The sequence below is a fragment of the Clinocottus analis genome, unplaced genomic scaffold (assembly GCF_023055335.1).
Source record: "Clinocottus analis isolate CAN_PGR_092001 unplaced genomic scaffold, fCliAna1.0.p SCAF_16, whole genome shotgun sequence".
Taxonomy (NCBI): Eukaryota; Metazoa; Chordata; class Actinopteri; order Perciformes; family Cottidae; genus Clinocottus; species Clinocottus analis.
The window spans coordinates 3,932,601-3,953,551 of NW_027175887.1; the positions used below are offsets into that span (position 1 = coordinate 3,932,601).

Sequence of the window (20,951 nt, forward strand, 5' to 3'; positions counted from 1 at the left end):
TCATTACGAAGACAAATGTGCCGCGGTCGAGTTCGCCGTGCCTGAAAAGTTTCTTTGAATGAGACCGAGTTATTGCATTGACGAGATGAGGCCCACGCGCCGCGGAGGCATTTTTGCATATGGCGACAAAAGCAGAATGGACGGCAGCGACGGCACATCAGACGTCATTGTCTCATGAGAAAAACCCACAGCCGCATCCTCGCTATCTCCTCCTCCTCCTCCTCCTAAATACCTCTTCCCTTCCGCTCCTGGTTTCTTTTCTCTTGTCCCTTTCTTCATCAAAAGCCTCCAAACTCACTTCTTGAATTTGCTCTGATTTAGAAAAACACAGTAGCCGTGAGAGAAGCAGAAGAGAGAAGAAGAAAAGACACCTCTTTCCACACCCTTTTCATAAAATAATGGAAAAGAAGAATGACGTCAGTCCTGAATATTCTCCCAAAATAAGCACACCAGTGTACCGTCCCATTCACACAGAAAACACACTGCGGGAAGACAGATGTGCCGCGCTCATTTATCTCGCGCTCTCGCTTCAATGCAGAAATCCACCGTTAATTGCGTTCTGCACGTCAGCAGGAAGGACAAACGGCGATCGCAAAACTGTTTGATTCGTTACTGCGCTCATCAGGACTCTGCAGCGAGTTGTTTCTGAGTGATGACGCGGGCCGCCGGAGTCGAAGCAGGAGTCTGTTGTTAATTGGATTTGACTGAAAAATGAGACGATCGCTTAATTAATGGAGTGGTGGTGACGATAATGAGGGGCCAGAATCCAATTTAGGTACACAAGGGCTGGATATGAAGCTTTTTAAAAATACTTACCAGACATTATTTTTCTAATATGTCTTCATTTGAACCATTATTCGAAACAGATTACGTAAGAGCAGGAAGCCTGCTGGACTCGAAATAATAGGCCTAACAGGCCACTAATCTGGAGCTCCGCGTATGATTTCTTTTCAAAGAAGGTTAGGCGGCTCCGTTAATGAGATTCACCGCCACTGTTAATTCATCTATATGGTAATGTTTTGTGACGCCGGGCGATAGTAGGAGAAAAAAAAAAAAGTGCCGCGTCAGCATCCGCACGAAGCAGCTGCTGTGACTTTGGGCCGAGGCACTTCATTACGGAGCGGCGCTGTCGCTCCGCTGCCGGCTAAAAGGAGAAGCAGCCACTGTGGAGCAATGGCGGCATTTGTCGTGTGTTGGCTCCCCCGCACACCGCGACCACCGGTGCCTCCCAGAAAGAACGAAAAAGAGAAACAACAACAACTAAAAAGTAAAAGAAGAAATGTGGTTTCTCAGTCGTTGCCGCTCCGCAACCGAAACTCAGTGTCTGACGGCTGACTCATGGAGCACGGGAGGGAGGAAAGGAGAAGGAGGGTTGGAGGGGAAGGAAAGGGAGAAAGGTGGGAGACCTGGAGAGCAATGACACAAATCAAAGGAGACGGTGAGAGCGGGAGGAGTGAGGGGATGGACTGTGCCGATGTGATGAAGGCCTGAAATGGACCCTTGTGGCAAATACATCTGCCTCTGAGTAATTCGGTCCTGGGACCTCCTTCTCTCCTTCCCTCTCCTTCTCTCCTTCCCTCTCCTTCCTTCTTCCCTCTCCTTCCTACTTCCCTCTCCTTCCTACTTCCCTCTCCTTCCTTCTTCCCTCTCCTTCCCTCCTTCCCTCTCCTTCCTTCTTCCCTCTCCTTCCTACTTCCCTCTCCTTCCCTCCTTCCCTCTCCTTCCCTCCTTCCCTCTCCTTGCTCCTTCCCTCTCCTTCCTCCTTCCCTCTCCTTCCCTCCTTCCCTCTCCTTCCTACTTCCCTCTCCTTCCCTCCTTCCCTCTCCTTCCCTCCTTCCCTCACCTTCCCTCCTTCCCTCTCCTTCCTTCTTCCCTCTCCTTCCTACTTCCCTCTCCTTCCCTCCTTCCCTCTCCTTCCTTCTTCCCTCTCCTTCCTACTTCCCTCTCCTTCCCTCCTTCCCTCTCCTTCCCTCCTTCCCTCTCCTTCCTTCTTCCCTCTCCTTCCTACTTCCCTCTCCTTCCCTCCTTCCCTCTCCTTCCCTCCTTCCCTCTCCTTCCTCCTTCCCTCTCCTTCCCTCCTTCCCTCACCTTCCCTCCTTCCCTCTCCTTCCTCCTTCCCTCTTCTTCCCTCCTTCCCTCCTTCCCTCTCCTTCCTTCTCCTTCCCTCCTTCCCTCCTTCCCTCTCCTTCCCTCCTTCCCTGCAGAACGGAGCATGAGCGCCAACACGTCCGAACGGTCACACGCTTCTCCACAAGGAAATCTCATCCGGCAAATCCCTTAATTGCCTGATCGATGCCCGTAGATCCATGCAAATTAAGCCGATAGTCGATAGGGGGCCGGGTCGGGTCGAAGCGCCCGCGTGCTGACGCATGCCGCTGATCAAAGTGCACACTGTGCTAAAAACCCGGGATTAAAGCGTTCATCTGGAGGCTCCACCTTGAACCATTATCCGGACCCTCGGGCAAAGCTGCCGTGTGATGCAGAGCAACAACGGCAAGGAACAAAGCCTTCAGAAGTGTCAGGACCATCCATCCAGACGCACAAACACACACACACACACACAGGCGAGGTGAAGCCGGGATGTTTCGGCGCCAGCCGGACTTCGGGACGCGCCTCCACAGACTCTTACCTTGTGTTTTGCCGGCCAAAGTCTCATCCCAGCGTCTCAGAAGTAGCATGATGGCGCGGCCTGGGACTCCTCTCTCCCTCTCATAGCCTCAGACTGAGGGAGGCTGAACTGCAACCAGAGCAGGACAGGAGAGACAACGTGAGTATCGATCGTTGGCAGCGACTGTGCCTTAAAATCTCTCCGGCCGTGCGATCATTAAACAGGACAGATGAAAAGACACTTTACATGTACAGTTCTGACCGGCGAAGGCAGAGGAAGGAGCACAGAAATCATCTCATTGGACGTGTTCGTAGCGGCCCCTGAACACAGCGCCGCCAGTGAAGGCGTCCTGGAAGGAATAACTCGTCATCTGGGAGCCGCCTCCAGCCGGCCTGTGTGAAATGACCGGGCGCTCGTCTCCGGGGCTCATGGAGCGACACCTCTCCAGCAGCACGACGCAGGAGCTGAGCGGGGTTTGTTGAAGCCAGTACCGAATGTTTCCCTCCCTCCCTCCCTCCCTCCCTCCCTAATCCTTTCACTGTTGATTGCGAACAAGGAGTTGGGAACTCACAGCAGGTTTAGGTAAAATCCTCGACGGGTCAAGAGGGTAAAGCAGCAATTTGGAAGGTAATTGTACTCCACAGGAGCAGCTTCGCTTCTGTTCTCCCCTTTCGCTCCTCTGAAGAGATGTTTGGCGCCGCTTGTTTTTCTGACGTCCGCCAGTCTGTTATTGCAAAGGGAACAGGGAGGACAGGAGGGTTAGAGGCAGGTCGCGCTCGGTCAGACTCCAATAAAACCACGCCGCGCTTTGGCACGGCGTGCGACCTCTGACCCCTTTGAGTTAAGAAGCTAAGATTAGGAAGTTAGAACGAACGACTCCATCGGAGCGCAGCTTTCTGCGTCACCGATTGGTGATGCATCTACCGCGAGGGCCGTTTCTCTCCTTTATTCCTTTAGTGTGCGTGCGTGTGTGTGTGTGTGTGTGTGTGTGTGTGTGTGTGTGTGTGTGTGTGTGTGTGTGTGTGTGCGAGGATAAAACAGTCAGATTTGGGGAGAATCCAGGCCCAGTATGATAAATAATGCATTTCCTTCCAAATGTGCTGTGGTACTTAATTGTCTCTGCCTTCATCCCCAACAATCGCCCCAACGACATGTGCGTAGATCAGAAGAATAATAAATAGCTCCTATTAATCCAGATTATGGCTCATGTACCGTGAGCACACTGCCCACGGGGAGCCCATATGAAGTGTCTAAACTGAAGGCGAGAGTGTGGGCCCATACTTTAGGTAAATTAATGATTAATTGAAATATGTCAATGAATAATAAAACAGTCTCTGCGGGGTGACAGATTGTACTTTTCATATTTAATAGATTGATGGGCCCTCACACAAACGCGCGCGCGCGCACACACACACTCGCAACGCGGCGACACGTAATCACGGGCCGGTCACGTGTTCCCGGTTCGACACATGAAACAGAAGGGGGAGAACGTACAGTAGATTAAAACATCAAAGGAGGCCGACGCTGCTCTCTGCAAACGCCCAGGCACTTCCAGCTTGTTTCTCAGCTTCTGCTAATCCCACAAAAGGGGCCTAAATGTTGCTTTTTCCGTACAATCTGTGTGAGTGTGTGTGTGTGTGTGTGTGTGTGTGCTCCCATCCCCTCTCATGGACAGCGTCTGCGTCGATACAAGTCCTCTTAATCAGCTCCGATGAATTATTGAATAGCCTTTTTATATCAGATCATGACCCATATTCCGCTCGCTTGAAGTGAATATGCTGCCAATAAAAAAAAAAAATTCTTTTTTTTTTTTTAAACGTTAAAAAGAAAAATCGAGCTGTACTTTTTAAGTCGGCCCACATTGGTCCCCTGCTCGCTCTCTAACGGTTCAACAGGATTCAGACGCCCTCTGCAGAAAGTTACCCGCCTCGGATGGAGCTCCGACCGGCTCGTTTAACAAGATGATGGACGAGGTCGTCACGCAGCATCACACACACACACACACTCTCTCTCTCTCTCTCACACACACACAGACAGTGAATCCGAGGTGTTTGAACTCCGAGCAGACTTTTAAATCTAGATTTAGGTTGGACTTGACCCCGGAGTTATTTGTTCTCGCTGGTTTCACGAGGGCAGATCGTCAGCGCCAGACGCAGGAGTTGTATTGTCGTCTCATTAGGTAGCACATGGGGAGGAGGAGAGACAGAGAGGGAGTCGGGAGGAAGAGGGGATGGGATTATGAATCTCCTTAGCCCCTGCTGTCTCCTCTCCTGGCCTGTTTATCAATGACGACTGCAAACACGGTGCCTGTGAAAATCTCTTAAGCTCTGTTTGGAGACTTTTGGCAGACTTCTTTCTCCACGTAAGCTTCTGGCACTGAGCAGTTTCAGGAACACAAAAAAAAAAAAAAACTGAGTTGGCAGGAGGCTTGAAATATGTGCTCGTGCCTCGGTCACCAAACGCAACTGATTTATTGTTCAATAAAATTTGGTGGCCGTTTTTACACAAGCATTATTCATTTAGGATGGAGCTACACTCAGAAGTCCGAGAGTTACACGAGAGCGAACAATAACGAGGATGTCACTTTTTGGCAGGGACGGTAAATTGGCCATGCACGCCACTTTCCTTGGAAAAGGCTGAAAGGTACATTTTGGTCTTCCTGGTGGGAGACAGGGTGGGTTTGTGATCACAGAGAGAGACCAGGACTTGACAAACAGGCAAAGTGGCGCCAAGACATCTCCCCTTCATTTGCATGGGAGTGACGCTCGGCCGTATCCATCTTACAAACGGTTCAATTGGACAGCGATGGCTCAGCGACGCTCCAACGGATCGGTTAAAGGGACAGTTCACCCCAGAAGTCAATACATAGCTTCTCCTCTTCTCTCTCTCTGCTTTGAGCAGCACAAGCCGGGTGCCATATTGTCCCGTTGTTGCCAAAACTAATCAACCTGCACCGTAACGGTCGATAAACACCTCTACAGGTAATACGAGAAATACCTATTTTTTTGGATTTTCGGGTGAATTGTCCCTTTAAAACTCAATCCGCATCTTTTGCTCAGTCAAATCAGCCGTATCCACGACAGTTTTTCCACCTAAGTGAGACGAAACGTTCACATCGCCGTCCATTTTGCTGCCGCCTCGCTCGTCCACATTCTCAACAATGTGACAGCGAGGCGGCAGCGACACGCGCTCACGAAGAGCTGCACTGCTGCTGTCATCGTTACAGTAGGAAGACAGCGGCGGGCCATGTGTCAGAGGCAGCGCTTGCACCCGAGACGTCCATTTTGCAGCGTGGCAGCTGTGACAGCTTTGACACACTGCCTGGGCTTAAGTGCCCATCTGCAGAGAGGCTGCAGGGGTCACATGTGCGCCAAGAGCACCGAGCAGCATGGGTAATGGTCCCAGGTTACGGGAGTGTGTCCCAGGTGGCTTTCTCAGGTACGCAGCGCTAACCTTGACTGTGCGGCGTTGTCTCACACACACACACACACACACACACACACACACACACACACACACACACACACAGGGGATGAAACGAAACGGCTGTCAACAAAATGATGGGAAAGTTAATCAGAGAAAAGGGGTCAATCTTCGATGCACTTATGATGGATGGACGGACAAAGTGTCTGCATGTGTGTGTGTGTTTGTGTGTGAAAATAGCATTTTGCTGCAGACGTACTCGAGATATTATCCCAACACACTCCACTAGGAGTACTGTCATTCTCCCGCTGCGAAGCACTTTGAGTTTCTTTGAAATACCGGCAGATCAAAATAATTGCATCGAGAAAAAGGCCAATGCAGTCCTTCTCTTCATGTAGATTACTTTATTGATCCGCCTGTACATTCTACGCTCGCTCGCACACACACACACACTCACACACACACACACACACACCCTCCTCAGGTACATATAAGTGTGGAGCAGAACAGATGATTTGATGGCAGAAGTGGCTCCTCCATCAGGTGCAGAGCAGCTAATAAGAACAGAGCCGAGCGTGAAGCACGGAGATTCGTTTGCACACGCGAGGAACATTTGCTGCGTTATCAGATCCGAGTGTACGCATGTGAACTCATTTCACGTGGATGAAATGTGTCAGAAACGGACTTAAAGGCTCGTGATGGAGGAAAAAACTACAAAGGATAAATGGTGAAGTGCAAGGGAAATTACTGATCTCTGATAATCCCACAATATCCATTCAACACGCATACAGCACACACACACACACACACACACACACATTGAATGCACACCCACTCACACATTTAAAAATAGTGACTTAATGACAAAAAACTATGAAGATGAATATTTTGCATTAAGTAATTGTGATCTGAAAACATGCAACAGCAAAAGCATGTGTGGATTCAAAGCGCCGTACTCACCTATTTAACCCTTAACATTAAGAAACATTAAATCTAGTGGATTTTGTAGGCTGGAGAAATTGTGAGAATGGTGGCCGTTACGTCAACTAATAGACAAAGATGTGGCTTGAGTCTTTAATCCGCGTCAGTGAAATCCCATTAAGATTCAATAGTTGAAAAAGAAATACTGCCATCAGCTTCAGTCCGTTACAAAAAGAAGTCAAAAAGAGAGTCCCGAATTTGGGACAGTTATAATTATTGTTAATTAATATTTTTTGGGTTTGGGATCAAATCCAGGATTTAAAGGGTAATTCCACAGGAAAGCAGCTAAATCCAGAGTGCCTTTATCATGTTGACGGCTGCTCAAAAGTCCCACTTCCCATTATCTCCATGTAATGAAGAGGAGAGGCGTTAAATCTCCTTCAGGGGGAAAAAAAAAAAGGTGGAAATATTAAAAAAAGAAAGAAAAAAGAGGATGGACAAGGAGATGAGCTGTGTGGTTTGCTTCACTTCGCTATGCATCTGTCTGCTGCTGTGCCTCTTTGTAGCTCACACACACACACACACACACACACACACACACACACACACACACACACACACACCAAATTATTCAGCTACTTTGCAATCAGCTCAATTCTTTCGAGCCTTCTTGTCGTCTGATTTTCTTAAATGCCAAAAGATTCTTCATGAATAATCTGCCCCTTGCATTTCAATACGAGGTGAGGTATTGCAAAATTACGTCACCAAAACGCAAAATAAACAGCAACTCCTCTCTGGTGCGAGCAAGTCAATGACGTGCGAGTGGAAGGACATGACATTTTCTTAGATGGCAAACGAAGTGACGAAAACGGGACGACAAATAAACGAATGGATCGATTCAGAGGGGGCGAGAGGGTGGAAGTGATGGAGAACCAAAAGATGCGGAGCGGAGTGGGAAAAAAAATGAAACGAAAGGTGATTAAAGAGACGGAGGCTTGAAGCAAAGTGAGTGGAGAAATGAAGTGAAAATTATTGTGGAGGGAAAAAAAGGGGGAAAAAATCCTCTGGGTGATAAAGCCAGTTTTTGTTTTTAGTCCATTCTCTTTGAGTGCTTGTGTGTGTCTGTCTGCGAGAATAAGTCAGTTCAGAAAGATAGGGAGGGAGGGAGGAGGGCGAGAGAGAGAGAGAGAGAGAGAGAGAGAGAGAGAGAGAGGGGGGGGGGGGGGGGAAAGGAGGGCAGAGAAAAAGGGAGGTAGAGGAGTGTATAAACACAGATGACACCCCGACAGAAGCGACGAGCTCTGGCTTACAATGGCGCTTTAAAACGGCGCCGCGCTGTCGCTCATGAACGAGGCCTCTGCTCCGTTTAACCTTCACCTGACGAACATGTAGCGAGGGAACTTAAAACGCTCCTCGGTTTGACCACAATGTGCATCACCCCCCCTCTTACTGGAGCCGATGTGTCGGCCAGTGTGCGTGACAGCGGACAAGAGGGAGGCGTGAGGAGCACGGCGTGTGAGGGAAAGGGGCATTTCAGACGCTTTAATGGAAGGACAGACTTTTGTGCAACATAGAGATGAGGCGACGGAAATGTGGCTTTTCCCGTGACGGCGACAGCAGACGGCGGCTGCTCGATGAGTCGCTGTGGTCTCGGGTTTGGAGGAGAACATAAAAAAAGGAAGAGCAAGTCAAAAAACACTGAGATTACAGGATGAAAGGGGAGAGTGACGTGAGGATGACATGGCGATGAGGCGAGAATCAGCTGAGAGCCGGATGGGAGGGGAGCCGTGGTTATACCACAGCTCGATTGTAGGCCAGTGTGTGTGTGCGTGTGTGTGTGTGTGTGTGTGTGTGTGTTTAATATATGCACACCTCACACAAAACACCTTGCATACACAGACAAGGAACAAAGACTTTGAGACAGACACTAAACACTAAATAGACCTACCTATGGTTAGAATTAAGAATCGCCCAAAAAAGATGCATAGGGTGGTAGGAGGAAAAAAGAGAAGGGGGAAATAGGAAATAGGAAAAGGTACAAAAGTGAAAAAGGCATAAATAGAAAATACAAGCAAGCCAATTAAAATGTCTCTATGAAGAGGGTTTTTTTTTTTTTAAAGCAAGGAAATTAAAACACTGGTGGAGTCAAAAAAAAAAGTAGCCAAAGTTACTGGTGGACAGTGAGCGGAGTGGAGGGGAGGAAGAGGAGGAAGAGGAGGAGGAGGGAGGCGGTGAAGGGAGGAGGGAGCGTGGGCTGCACAGGGATAGAAAGGGCTGGCAGTGATAGCGATGGAGAGGGACGATAGAATGAATGAAGGGAACAAAAAAAAGAGAGAATATAGGGGGCAAAAAAAAAAAAATCCCCCTCCTCTTTCTCTTTTTCTCTGTCTCTCTGCCTCTCGCTCTCTCCCTCCGTGTCTGGCTCATAAATAGCAGAAATTGTTGACCAGGTAAATGGCGAAATAGATGAGAAGACAGAGGACCGAGAGAGCAAGCAAATGAATAGGTAAAGCACCTCCCAGCAGCGCGATGAGGAAAAAAAAGAACAAAAAACGAAAGATAAAAGCAAATACTCCAGTGGCCTCCGTTGTCTCCAGTCTATGTGTGGAAGGGGGGATTGGCTATTGCCAGTTGTTCCCCTTCCCCGGCTGCCTTCTGCTTTCTTCTGTCTCTCCTCCCAAAAAAGACTTCCCATCCAGATGACAAAAAAAGCAGGCACAGATGTCCTTTTCCTCTCTCTCAACTCTGGTCTGACATCACGTGCCACTCACACAGGTTAGACATTGTTGCAGCAGCAACGCACAGTATCGCCAATATGGCTCAGTGGGAGGAAGGAAAAAAAAAAAGGGCATTGGTGGCTGCTGCTAGTCAAGCGCTGCCTGCCTCATGAGGAAGGATACTGAGCTGGAATTGCTATGTCTCCCGTCTCCCGCCCATCCCTGCGAAAAAAAAGATGGGAGGAAGGGAGGTGGGCTCACTCGCTGCATTAGTATTCATTGAAAGAGTGTGAGAGGGAGAGAGAGAAAGAGAGAGAGAGAGAGAGAGAGAGAGAGAGAGAGAGAGAGGGAGAGAGCAGAGAGAGAGGAGGAGGAGGGGGAGAGGGGTGCCTCTTCCAACAAATGTCGAGGAACCGAACCGGTGTGTTAAACTGATAAGAGACTGGCTCCCCCTAGAGTCAATCATCGATACACGAGCTCAAATGACTGGAAACACTGGGGATGAACCGCGTGGTGGTGGACCGTCCAGCCCGCTGACCTGTGACCTTTATCCAGTGAAACGCCTTCGCAATTTAAACCCTCTTTGGGTAAATTCCCTGCTGCAGTGTCACACTGCACGGCGTGGGAGCGGTGCATCACTGACGCTGAGCCGCGTGGTCGTCACGTCACGTGACCAAGCAACGCTGCCTTTTTATGCTATACGCTGTTTTATAAATATATATATGATATACACTATGTGGAACACTGGGACAATGCATTAAAAGGGATCCAGGTTGGAGCCCGTGGAGTTGTGAAAGCAGACCGGTCCTTTCCTCAGCTAAACTCAGTGTTTCCATGGTGACAGATGACTGCTCTCAAGTGTCCAAATCAAAGCTACGGCAGCACACAAAGGAGAGGTTGGTCAAAAGAAAGCACCCTTCAGAAGGTAAAGACCGCAGTCGATCTCCACATGAGTTCTGTCTCCGTCGAAAATATTTGTACCTTGTTTCTGCAAACGCCAAGTGACCACATTTACTGACACATAAACGGTTAGATTTCACTTGTCAGGCCCACAAAGACGAGACACGACAATGTGTTCGTAGACGGCCTGGACTCAGAAAAGAGAGCGAGGTAAACTGCACTCTTTTGTTTCATCCTCATTAGGGAATAAGTTGTTTTCAATGTCTTCCATTATTGTTATTTATAGGAAAGAGGCTGAAGGGAGACGGAGAAATGCTGACAGAAAATATGATTACAAGTCTCCACGGTCCCCTCTGCTGACCCGTTTATCAGACAGTAATTACTTAACTCACAATCAAACTCAAGCCCAGTTGTACTTACAGTGACATGGTGGCATGTGCATAGCTGAGTGGAGACTGCGCTCAACAGACTGCTTGATCTTTAGCCAAGTTTCAGACATCTGTGAATCTCGATTTGAAAACAAAATAAACGGTCATTGGAGAGAAAAAAAAACCTTTATTGGAGAAAAAGTGGCAATAAATGTCATTGTCGACATTGTTTTTTTTTATTTTTTTTACCGTGTTTAACCAGAGAGCATACATGTTCTTGACCTCATCGGCCTCCGTACTTCTGCACATGGGCGCTCTCAGTATTCAGCACCTTGAACACTTTGACAGCAGTTGGAGAGACACGTCACGCGCTCTCTTAACGCGGCTCCATCAGACGAGAAGCATGTTAACATGCTCTTACCCTGGCTGAGGGGGCTGCTACAGCGGGATTACGACTAAGGACCGCTCAGCACAGAGCTGGTGGAGGAGTCGATAAGGAAGGTGGAATTAGTTTAGTGACACACAGGATGACAAATACACTTAATACACCTGAACATCCCATTGCGCTGCACATCTAACCCACACACTCCTATTTATTACCATGAGTATGTTTAGATGTTTTAATTTACTCCAGGTTACGTTAAACCCGTTCCAGATGGGACGTGTTTTGTCAAGAAGAAGCGTGTGTCGTAAACGCATTAGTGTGCCACATCGCCACCTCGTGGTCGCTTTGCGGTACTCCGATCGACTGCTCGGTGTTTGATTGAGCGCGCCTCGGCTGCGGGAGCCGCACCGTCACAACGCCGTTCAGAGATGGCGGCGCTGCCATCGCCGCTCCGAGTCTGCCGAGGAATACTGAAAGAATTGCGTGCCATCCATGGACCCACGTATAACCGGTCGCTGGCCTACAACTACGTAATGGACCAGTTTCGTAAGAACAAGGTGAGTCTCCCCCACCAGCTTCGTTTCGGATGACGTCAGCCGAGTTAGCTGACTGCCATAACAAAGTGCGTGGCTCGCGTTAGCTAACCGGGGTAACTCTTCAACGGTAACGTCGCCGGTTCAGAGTGAAGTGGAAATAACGTCCAGCTATTCGGCCGTTCACGGAAGAGCGTGGACAACACGACACCGGAGTGGGTCGTTGTTTACGTTGTAATCTGTAGACGCAAAAAGTTCAGCGCAAGGTGACTGTGAAGTCGAAGGACATGCTAACATGAGCTGCTAACGAGCTCAGAGCTACGTGAAGGACTAGCTTATGTCTGGTCATTTTTTCACCAACTAGATGAACTCCTGCGCACACCAGCTCGCTGCACTGCGTGTCTCAATAACTGTGTGTAGTTATCGTTGTGTATTGTCCTGGTGCGTTATCGTAAACCATAACTGAGTGTGTGCAGCGCCACGCGCGGAAATATGAGGTCATGTGAATCACTGAGGCAGGTTCAACAGATGTTAGGTCATCGAGGAATTTGTACTCATCCGCGGGAATAAATAGATACACAAGCCTCACCGTTTGCAGACTTGTTTAAAAGTCACTGTGCGTGATCCCTGTCATCATCCTTTCGTTTTTTTCTGTCATGTTTATTTTGTAATGATTACAACCACTCTCCCTGAACACGGTATAGCTGCTTAAGCATATAGGCTTAAAGCTCGTGTTATTAATGCTTGGCAGAGCATGGCTCACCAGGCTGATCTAATGCATGAGCGGTCACTGAAGCCAAATAGCTTGGAGCAACTGTGCTTGTCAGGGTGTATTTGTCCCAGCGCTGGAAAGACCCCCGAGGCACTGTAATGCATATGTGAAACTATAGGGACCGCACAAATGCTCGCCGTCCATGTGGTTATTACTGGAGTCATTGCTGACTCCTTGTCTACCAGCTTGATAGACCTTCAGGCTTTTTCTTCACACATGCTAACTTGATTTCAATTATCTCTATGGTGACGGATTTAGTGAATGAAGAAAAAAAGGAGCATGTGCAGAATGGTGCGATCCGATTGATCCTCAACTTGTATTTATTTTCCTTTCTTTTCTCGTCTCGCAGGTGACGGGAGAAAGATACTGCCGGGCCCAGGACGAGGCAAACCACGACTCGCACACATACCTGTGTCTGCTGGCGTCTTCCAGGACCCACCAGGCCCTGCACAACCTCTACCACGTCAAGGGGGAGTGCAGCGCAGCACAGGCGGCCGGCATGGTGGGTCTGCGGTTGCCCACTCAGCCGGGAGGTAAAGGCTGGGAGAAGTGAGAGGACATGGGGAGGGGAGGGCGCCACAGCTGGAAGAAAAACTTGACAAACTTGACACTGGGGGAAAAAAGGACATCTTCGTGGCGGATTCCTCTGGTCTCATACGGTTCCAACTCGTGAAAAAAGTCAACTTTAAATGGATAAGTGTTGGACTGGAGACGGTGGCCTCACGGACAGCTTCGGGGGAACTCGCCTTGTTACTGTTGTGTTGTTCTGCTGATGTTCAATATGAGGATGATCTGATCTGAGAGCATTTGAATCTACTGTGAAAATGTATCCTATGATTCAAATAAATCTGTTTGTCTTGCTGTAAATATACTACAGCTCATCCACACCTGCTTTTGTTTGTGTTTTGGCAATATTCCAGTAAAAAGGCAAAAGTACATTTTCATTCAATGTGATTTAGTTAGTCACTGTTTGTTACACTTTCTGGGAGTTTTATCAAGTTGATCACACGTTATAACATATGTATGTATATATGTATGTGCATATATACATATATATGTATGTATATATGTATGTGTATATATATATATATCTATAGATATATATATATCTATATATATAGATATATATATAGATATATATATATATCTATATAGATATAGATATATAGATATATATATATATATCTATATATATATATATATATATATATATATATATATATATATATATATATATATATATATATCATTCGCATATCAAATAAACTGGAAGTTAAATCTATATTTTGTTACAATTCACATGTATCAGACTTCCTAATCCAATGTGGATCAAAGCTTCTTGAGAATATTTAACACGTTTGCTGTCGGTGGTCTCAGCAGTTTGCCCAGTTGTTTGTGGGACTACTTACAGTTTGTGCACTAAGAATCAAACCGCTTCTGGCAGGTTTTTTTAATGCTTTTGCGTTGGGACGGACTAAATACAATTTTTTATTTTTGTTTGAATATCCCTGCAATAAGCTTCACATTGAACAACCTGTGCTGAACCTGATAGTTTTATGACAGTTCATTCAACATCTCATTCAGGGTGTTTCCATCTTTGGTGGAAAGTCTCAAATCCTCTCTGCACTACAGCAGCTCTCTTCTCTGGCGCCTTGTCCCTCTGTCCACAGCTCCCTCGTACAGAACCTCAGCTTCCTGACCCAGCGTTATCCATCCTACTTTTTTCTTTTCATTAAAATCTGCCCTTCCCGTTTCCTCGTACTCTCCAGTGGTGACTAACATCGCCTTCAGTGTGAATTTAAATAGACTAACCCTAAAGCAAAGCAACGCACAGTGACACAGGGAGTAAGACCCTCGCGCTGCTCCCAAACCTACACGCACACACACACACACACACACACACACACTGCTGGAAACGAAGTCCAATGCATCCTGACAAACTAACAGCTTGTGTCACAATGTGTATTGCCAAAAAGCGGGACGTAAACGTGCTTCTGGACTCCCTGCTGTTTTATGCATCCTGCAGACGTCATGACAAACAGAAGGAGAGGGAAAGCATAATACAAGCTGAGTGGCACTGGAGGTGTATCTCATTTTTGGGGAGAGGTGTGTGTGTGGGGGGAAGAGGCGACTATCTATATAGACTCTGATGCAGCATCTCTCAGCAGGAGGCTGCAGGAGCATCAATGTATATTTAAGGTCAGCAGCAACCCAAACTTCTCCTCTGGCAGCCTGATGCGCGCACTCTGCGTGGATTTAAACGCTATTGAGAGGGAAAGCGGTGATGTAAGTGAGCGTCGAGCTGGTTGCGAGAGGAAACGCGGAGGAGGGCGGAGACACTCCTCCCGTGTCACAGTGGAGGCTGGTTTGTTCACGGCGAAGAGGCGAGGAGTCAGCATCACCAACTTCTGCCTCCGAAAGGGAAGCGGCATCTGTTGAGAGGAACAAGGCGCGCGCTCTCTCTTCTCCAGAGGAGAATTTGCGCTTTTGGAGCATCTGGATACTGTTACTTTCTCTTATTTATTAAGGGTTTTTTTTCTTTCTTTGTTTGGTTTAAGAGTTGTACGACCACACACACACGCACACACACACACACACGGGGGTGGTGGGGCGGGGGGCTGCCAGGGAGAAAGTTGCCGTGCAGAAAACGCTCAGGGACGAGGAGGGAGGACGCACAGCAGAGAAAGGAGCGGCGAGAGGAGAGGTGACCCGGCGGAAGCGACATGTTTGGCATGCTCAAGAACTCGCTCTTCGGAAACACCGAGGAGACGGAATATAAACTGCTCAGCAGCGAGACGAAGGTAAGTGGCGCGCGCACACCTGTCACACACTAAAACTTCCCTCCGACGTCTCAGAAAGCAATTCTGCAAATCCCGTGCTGAGCAGAGAGCGCGGCTCACGCGCGTCTTGTGCGCGTCCATATTTTATCCATCTCCTCGCGCAAACTGGGTTCTGTGTTGTTGTTTTTTTTTAAGCAATTGCGGTTTTTACAGCAGTGGTGGACTCCGGCAGTGTTTTCACGTGATCGCAACCCATCCGTGACCTTGACTGACAGCCTGGCAGTTAACTGCTCGTGACCTATAAAGATGCCCGCTGAGCCGCAGCGTGGGGCCAAGCAGCCGGAGGTCCTCTGCCAATCAGCGGCCTGCAGCGATGAATACAGATGGTGATGCTTTTCGAGTTTTGTGTAACCTTCGGACACACACACACACACACACACACACACACACACACACACACACACACACACACACACACACACACACACAGGCACATTAAAGTCAGAAAGGTTTTTTTACGGCGCTGTGGGTCGTTGCCCCCGGTCCCCATCATGACATTACAGATGTTTTATGAGTGTGTGTGTGTGACACAGAGGTCCCGCGCGCGCCTGTGCGTGCGCGTGAACCCACAGGGGCCACGCTGACTGACCCCTGATCAGACGTGATTGTGGTTAACCAGTGAGCTCAGATGAGCACCGGCAGTGTACCCTGAACATCGACAGCTGACGTCATTGAGGAGGAAGGGCGTGCCCTCTCGTGACAGCCCCCCCCCCCCCCCCCCCTGACCCCGCCCCTCAGCCCCGCTGTCTACATTGTGCTTCATTGACAGATGCACATTCCGGTAAACAAGAGGTGAGCTGTTATTAACTGACTGTTATTTAAAACAGCCGTTTCGAGGTTGTTCCCTCGTGGCCTGTTGACCCGCACAGTGCACTATTTTAAATGTGCATGTGTCTGTGTAATGTCACGGGCCGGCGTGGGGTTTGGAATCGGCTTTGTGTGTTTTATCTCTGAATAGCAGCTCCCTTTTCACTGGAGGACACAGAGGCAGACAGACAAAGAGGACTTCTAGACAGGCAGGGAATCAAATGACCCAAACTGACACATTTACACACACACACACACAGACACACACACACTGGAAGTCTGATCTGTTCTGACACTGACCACTAATGTCGAGTGTCTCCACCTGATGTTTTTGCTGTAACTGCGTTTTACTACACATTTGAAAATGGCACAAAGATGCGTAGAATGAATGATCTATCCATGACACCACTGGTCCAAGTGCAGCATGACGTTTAAGGTCACTTGCGTGCCCGCCCCCGTCCTGCGAGTGTTCATTAATCAGCCTCGAGCTGGAGGCTCATCAAATCTCTGGATCTGACTGACTTGTTCAAACAGAAGCTATTGAAATCAGAGCTTGGCACCTGATCCGTGCAGCAGCCGCCTGACTCCGACACCCAACACTCTTAATTAAAACTGTCACAGAATACAGAGGAGTTTGCGGGGCACACTCACACACGCACGCACACATACACACTAAGTACCATATGCACACACGTACACAACAGGATAACAGCAACATATAGGCGGAGTTCAGTCAGGAGCTTGCTAATTAATGTGGATTATTTTAGCAGAACATGAAATAGCAATTTAACAGTCACAGTGTTGATAAAGCCTTTTGTGCACTCTCCTCCGGCACAGAGTAATTATCACTGTAGAAGATGGCAGAAGGCAGCACCTAAACACACAACCTCACACACACACACAGTATGGACATAATAATTGCACTGCTTAACTGCAGTCAGGCTCCTCTGTCTCGGTATGTCGCCCGTACACAATGTTAATGGTGGTCCCGCTGACAAGCCATGTAATAACTATGCAGGAGCCGGGTACCTGTCACAAGTTGGAGCTCCATGATAACATGGTGCCATCTTGTATGTGCTGGGGGGTGAGTACCGCCGCATCGTCCGATGACAGGACAGCTTCCACCGGCCTGGGCTTTGAATAAGATGTGTAAAAATAACACACGCGTACAGAAATTGAGGAAACATTTCAATCACTTGCGTGACGTTTTGAGAAGCCCACGTAAGACTGAGCCTGTGCAGCGGGAATATCTCCATCCCTGTTTTTCTGCTGCTGGTTTCATTTAGGAAAAGAAAAAGAACCCACATCATCTTAAAATGAATTAACTGTACATCTGACCGAGGCTTCTTGCGGATCGATGGTGAACGCTGTAGAGAGAACGCGTCACAATGACATTAAAGTCAAATGCTCAAAGACATCGTACAGACGAACACGGAGCTCTACGCACAGTAATCACATTAGTGGGACGAGGAGCTGTATTTGAAAACCTGCATCGCAGCCTCTACTTTGGCCAGATTCCTTCAAAACCTATTAAAGTCACTGCTCAGCTGAGCAGCACAGTTGAGTGACCGTGCTCCACATTCGCCCCACTCAAATCATATTTAATGCAAAACTGTTGCATCTGTTGGAGCTGTGTGTCTGGGGGCGGGGGAGATGTGTTTGTGTGTCTGTGTGTGTTATGTAAGACATCTCTCGGCCATTATTCTCTGCAGGCTGACTGAACCATGCAGAGCAGAAGAAGAAACTAAATCAAATCAGTGTAAATACGTTTCCTCTGCATCTTATTATTTGGCTGCCCACATCGGTCTCACATGTGTGCAGGCGCACAAACACACACCGAGTTGTTACCCCGCCAGTCAGGAGGCCTTCGTCCTTTGGAGCAGATTGTCAACATCAGTGTGTCAGAGGTGAATCACATCCTCTCCCATGCACCCGTCCCCAGGAAGAGGACGACTGTGTGGGTGCATGTGCATAAAAGACATTTCTGCATTTGTGCACGCCACGATGTGCAGCCTGTGTCGGCCTGCTGATGCCTCAGTCCTCCTCCCCTCCCCCCACCACCCAATTTTTTTTTTACCTTCTCTTCCCCAGGATGGAGTTAGCTTTGATGTGCGGCGGTACGATGGGGCCAAATACGCCGTCATCTCGTCTGAGGGGCGGTCCTTTGACCAAGTGACGGGGGAGCTGGTGAGGAAGCTGCTCATGTACATCGGCGGGAGCAACGATCAAGGTACCAAAAAACTAACTGTGCCAAGATACGTTCACGAATAGTGTCATGGACTTGTTTTTTTTTTTAATCAAATGCATGGGAGAAGTGTGAAGCAAAAGTGCTAATTTATGGAAAAAAATAGAAAGAAACACAGAGAAGAAAGACACTTACATTCATTTAAATGGCCAGTCTTTTAAATGGAGGCTTGAAGCTGAAAGAATCAGCATCAATGATGGGATCAATATATGTCTCCATCCTCACTTTGAAAAAATATACACATGTTGCGACAGTTTTAAGCTGTCCCACTTGAAATGCCGCAGCTTCATTGGAGGATAAATCCACTCAGACACTTACGTCCTTGGAGGTCATGTGTCCTCGCTTTAGGTCAGCAGACAAACAGAAACTGCAGTCCTAAATCACGGCCCCTGCAGAATCCTCCTTTCATCTGTCTGCTATTCACAGTGGCGTACACGGCCTGTTCACGAGACACCCCCCCAAAAAAATCACACAAATCCTGACCTTTACATTTTTGGATTGCTCGAGGGAGTTTCTCTCCTCTGCTCCTTTTTGTGTGTTAATAAACTGACTTCCTGTCTCACACCGCCGTCCGCTAAGATGAGGCCATGGGTACAGCGGCGCCCATCATCTTCACAGTGTACCCACGGAATGACGGCGTTCTGTCTCGCCGCTTGGTGGTCGCCATCCGCATCCCCTCCAGCTACCAGCTGAGCCCCCCGACTCCCACCGACAGTGCCATCGGGATCGAGGACCGGCCCGGCATGACCGTCTACACCCTGTAGGTGTCATTTAAAGAGTTTCATGAACACGGGGAACACGGCTTTAAGATTACCTCCCATTTGACTAAACGCGTGGTCCCTTTTCGGAGGCCTAAGTTAACATATTCCTTCTCCTCATGGGCGTCTTTTGGGGTCCCCTGTTCCACATCGCCCCCTCTCCAATGAAACAAACGCTCTGAAATATCCACCAAATAACAAAAAAAAACGCCTTTCTTTTTGCTCGCAGGCAGTTCGGAGGCTTCGCCGGGGAGAGCGAGTACCGCGCAGAGGCCTTGCGTTTGACGCGCACGCTGGGCGAGACGGCCCCCTTCCAGCGCAAGCAGTACTTCTGCTGCAGCTACGACCCACCGCTCAAGCCTTACGGACGCCGCAACGAGGTGTGGTTCCTGCAGGAGGAGCCGTAGGAGCCCGTCAGATCTGAGTCAGATCTCATGCTGAATCCTCTATTCCACCTTAATTTCCCCCTTCACGTAGGACAGAAGTGCAGCCCGAACAAGTGCTGGATTGATTGGTAAGAGCAACATGGCGACTTGATAGACAGACATTACCCATGTTGCCTTTACCCATCAGATCTTCGGGCTTGTCCCGCGTGCAGTAGCTACACTGAGGCACTACACTATTTTTTGTTTCTAATTTAAACTCAAGCCCTTGTAGCTCTGAAACAAGGCGTCATGAGAGTGATTAAAGGCTTCCTGACAAATGCAGTGTTAAGAAGTGAAGGTTTTTCTTGAACGAGTTGAAAATAGATCTCAAGGTAACTACCCTTTAGGTACCAGGTGTGAAACAGAACGTTATCCAAGTAACTCAGTGAATTATCTCATGTAGTCTGTATCCAAATACAACTTGATTGACTTTTCCATTCCTTTTAGAAGTAAATGTTTGTCCTGAAGGTTTAATAAAGTCCCCGTAGAGCTCCCTAAAGAACACACAGTGGGGTTTTGTACATCCTAATCTAGTTACTATTCAGTGACGCTACAGAGACATGTATATAATTGAGATTAGATACATGGTAGTAAAAAGCACACTTCCTTTTACCCGAGTAAGGAACTGGGAAGAAACAGGAGTCGAGCCATAAAGTAGAACTAGTCTTTATGAATTAGCGAGAGCGAAGCTAGCTAGCTGTGTGTGTCGTTTATGATTATGTGTGGATCCATGCAGCATTTGTGTGTAGTGAATATTTTGTGTTTTAGTGCATGACGATGCCCTCTTTATTTATTCTGACTCTTGAAACTGTGTCATTTGATACATCTGTGCTGTGAGGTTTTATGTAATGAGTGAATATAATGTTCAGGTTTATTAGTGCTTCTCAACATAATAAATATATTATTCAGTAAGAGTGAAGACAATTCTAGTTGTCTTTTTTATTTTATTTTGTTAAATGTTGTCAGGGACAGTAGTTCAAGATATACAACAGGTGTACATGTGTAGTTTCACATGTCTTGAAAGAACATGGGGATTGGTCACATTTAATGGAATGGCCCAAACTAAACAGCACGTAATGAATGAAAACATTTAACTTTAAGGGATGCGGTTACATGACGTTAGAACACAAGTATACTTGGATGTACGCAGCAAGAATTCAGCAAATGTCAATTACATATTTAAATTCAAGATTAGATTGTAAGATCAGACAAATGACAAACGTCAAAATTCAATAATTGACTTATTTAT

General features: G+C 47.8%; 3 protein-coding genes across 8 annotated transcripts in view; 2 read left to right on the forward strand and 1 right to left on the reverse strand.

The window, feature by feature from the left end:
* Positions 1-9,832, reverse strand: part of grin2ba (glutamate receptor, ionotropic, N-methyl D-aspartate 2B, genome duplicate a) — a 107,247-nt gene extending 97,415 nt beyond the window's left edge. Inside the window, exons 1-3 of one of the 6 annotated variants that reach the window (XM_068577814.1) lie at positions 9,468-9,832; positions 3,180-3,332; positions 2,630-2,737 (exon numbers count right to left, since the gene is read on the reverse strand). In XM_068577814.1, coding sequence (XP_068433915.1) covers positions 2,630-2,656 — 27 coding nt within the window. In that variant the 5' untranslated portion in view covers positions 2,657-2,737; positions 3,180-3,332; positions 9,468-9,832. Of the gene's footprint in view, positions 1-2,629; positions 2,738-3,179; positions 3,333-6,991; positions 8,113-8,900 lie in introns of those variants that run through there. The other 5 variants (XM_068577809.1, XM_068577811.1, XM_068577816.1 and 2 more) reach the window with 5 other exon arrangements.
* Positions 9,833-11,636: 1,804 nt separating this feature from the next.
* Positions 11,637-13,514, forward strand: fmc1 (formation of mitochondrial complex V assembly factor 1 homolog). The gene is made up of 2 exons (XM_068579036.1): positions 11,637-11,879; positions 12,977-13,514. The coding sequence occupies exons 1-2, from the start codon at positions 11,751-11,753 to the stop codon at positions 13,178-13,180; spliced, it is 333 nt and encodes a 110-aa protein (XP_068435137.1). The 5' UTR covers positions 11,637-11,750; the 3' UTR covers positions 13,181-13,514.
* A 1,697-nt stretch (positions 13,515-15,211) lies between these two features.
* Positions 15,212-20,576, forward strand: LOC137786956 (heme-binding protein 1-like). The gene is made up of 4 exons (XM_068579104.1): positions 15,212-15,428; positions 18,366-18,504; positions 19,099-19,279; positions 19,507-20,576. Exons 1-4 carry the CDS (start codon positions 15,351-15,353, stop codon positions 19,682-19,684), a joined length of 576 nt encoding a protein of 191 aa, XP_068435205.1. The 5' UTR covers positions 15,212-15,350; the 3' UTR covers positions 19,685-20,576.
* Positions 20,577-20,951: the final 375 nt, after the last annotated feature.

What these genes read in the sequence shown, in the direction of transcription:
- fmc1 (XM_068579036.1), top strand. Translation starts at nt 11,751, where the DNA reads ATGGCGGCGCTGCCATCGCCGCTCCGAGTCTGCCGAGGAATACTGAAA. An exon ending in ACCAGTTTCGTAAGAACAAG is followed by an intron (nt 11,880 to 12,976) that starts GTGAGTCTCCCC and finishes CTCGTCTCGCAG; the next exon opens with GTGACGGGAGAAAGATACTG.
- LOC137786956 (XM_068579104.1), top strand. Translation starts at nt 15,351, where the DNA reads ATGTTTGGCATGCTCAAGAACTCGCTCTTCGGAAACACCGAGGAGACG. An exon ending in TGCTCAGCAGCGAGACGAAG is followed by an intron (nt 15,429 to 18,365) that starts GTAAGTGGCGCG and finishes TCTCTTCCCCAG; the next exon opens with GATGGAGTTAGCTTTGATGT. An exon ending in GGCATGACCGTCTACACCCT is followed by an intron (nt 19,280 to 19,506) that starts GTAGGTGTCATT and finishes TTTTGCTCGCAG; the next exon opens with GCAGTTCGGAGGCTTCGCCG.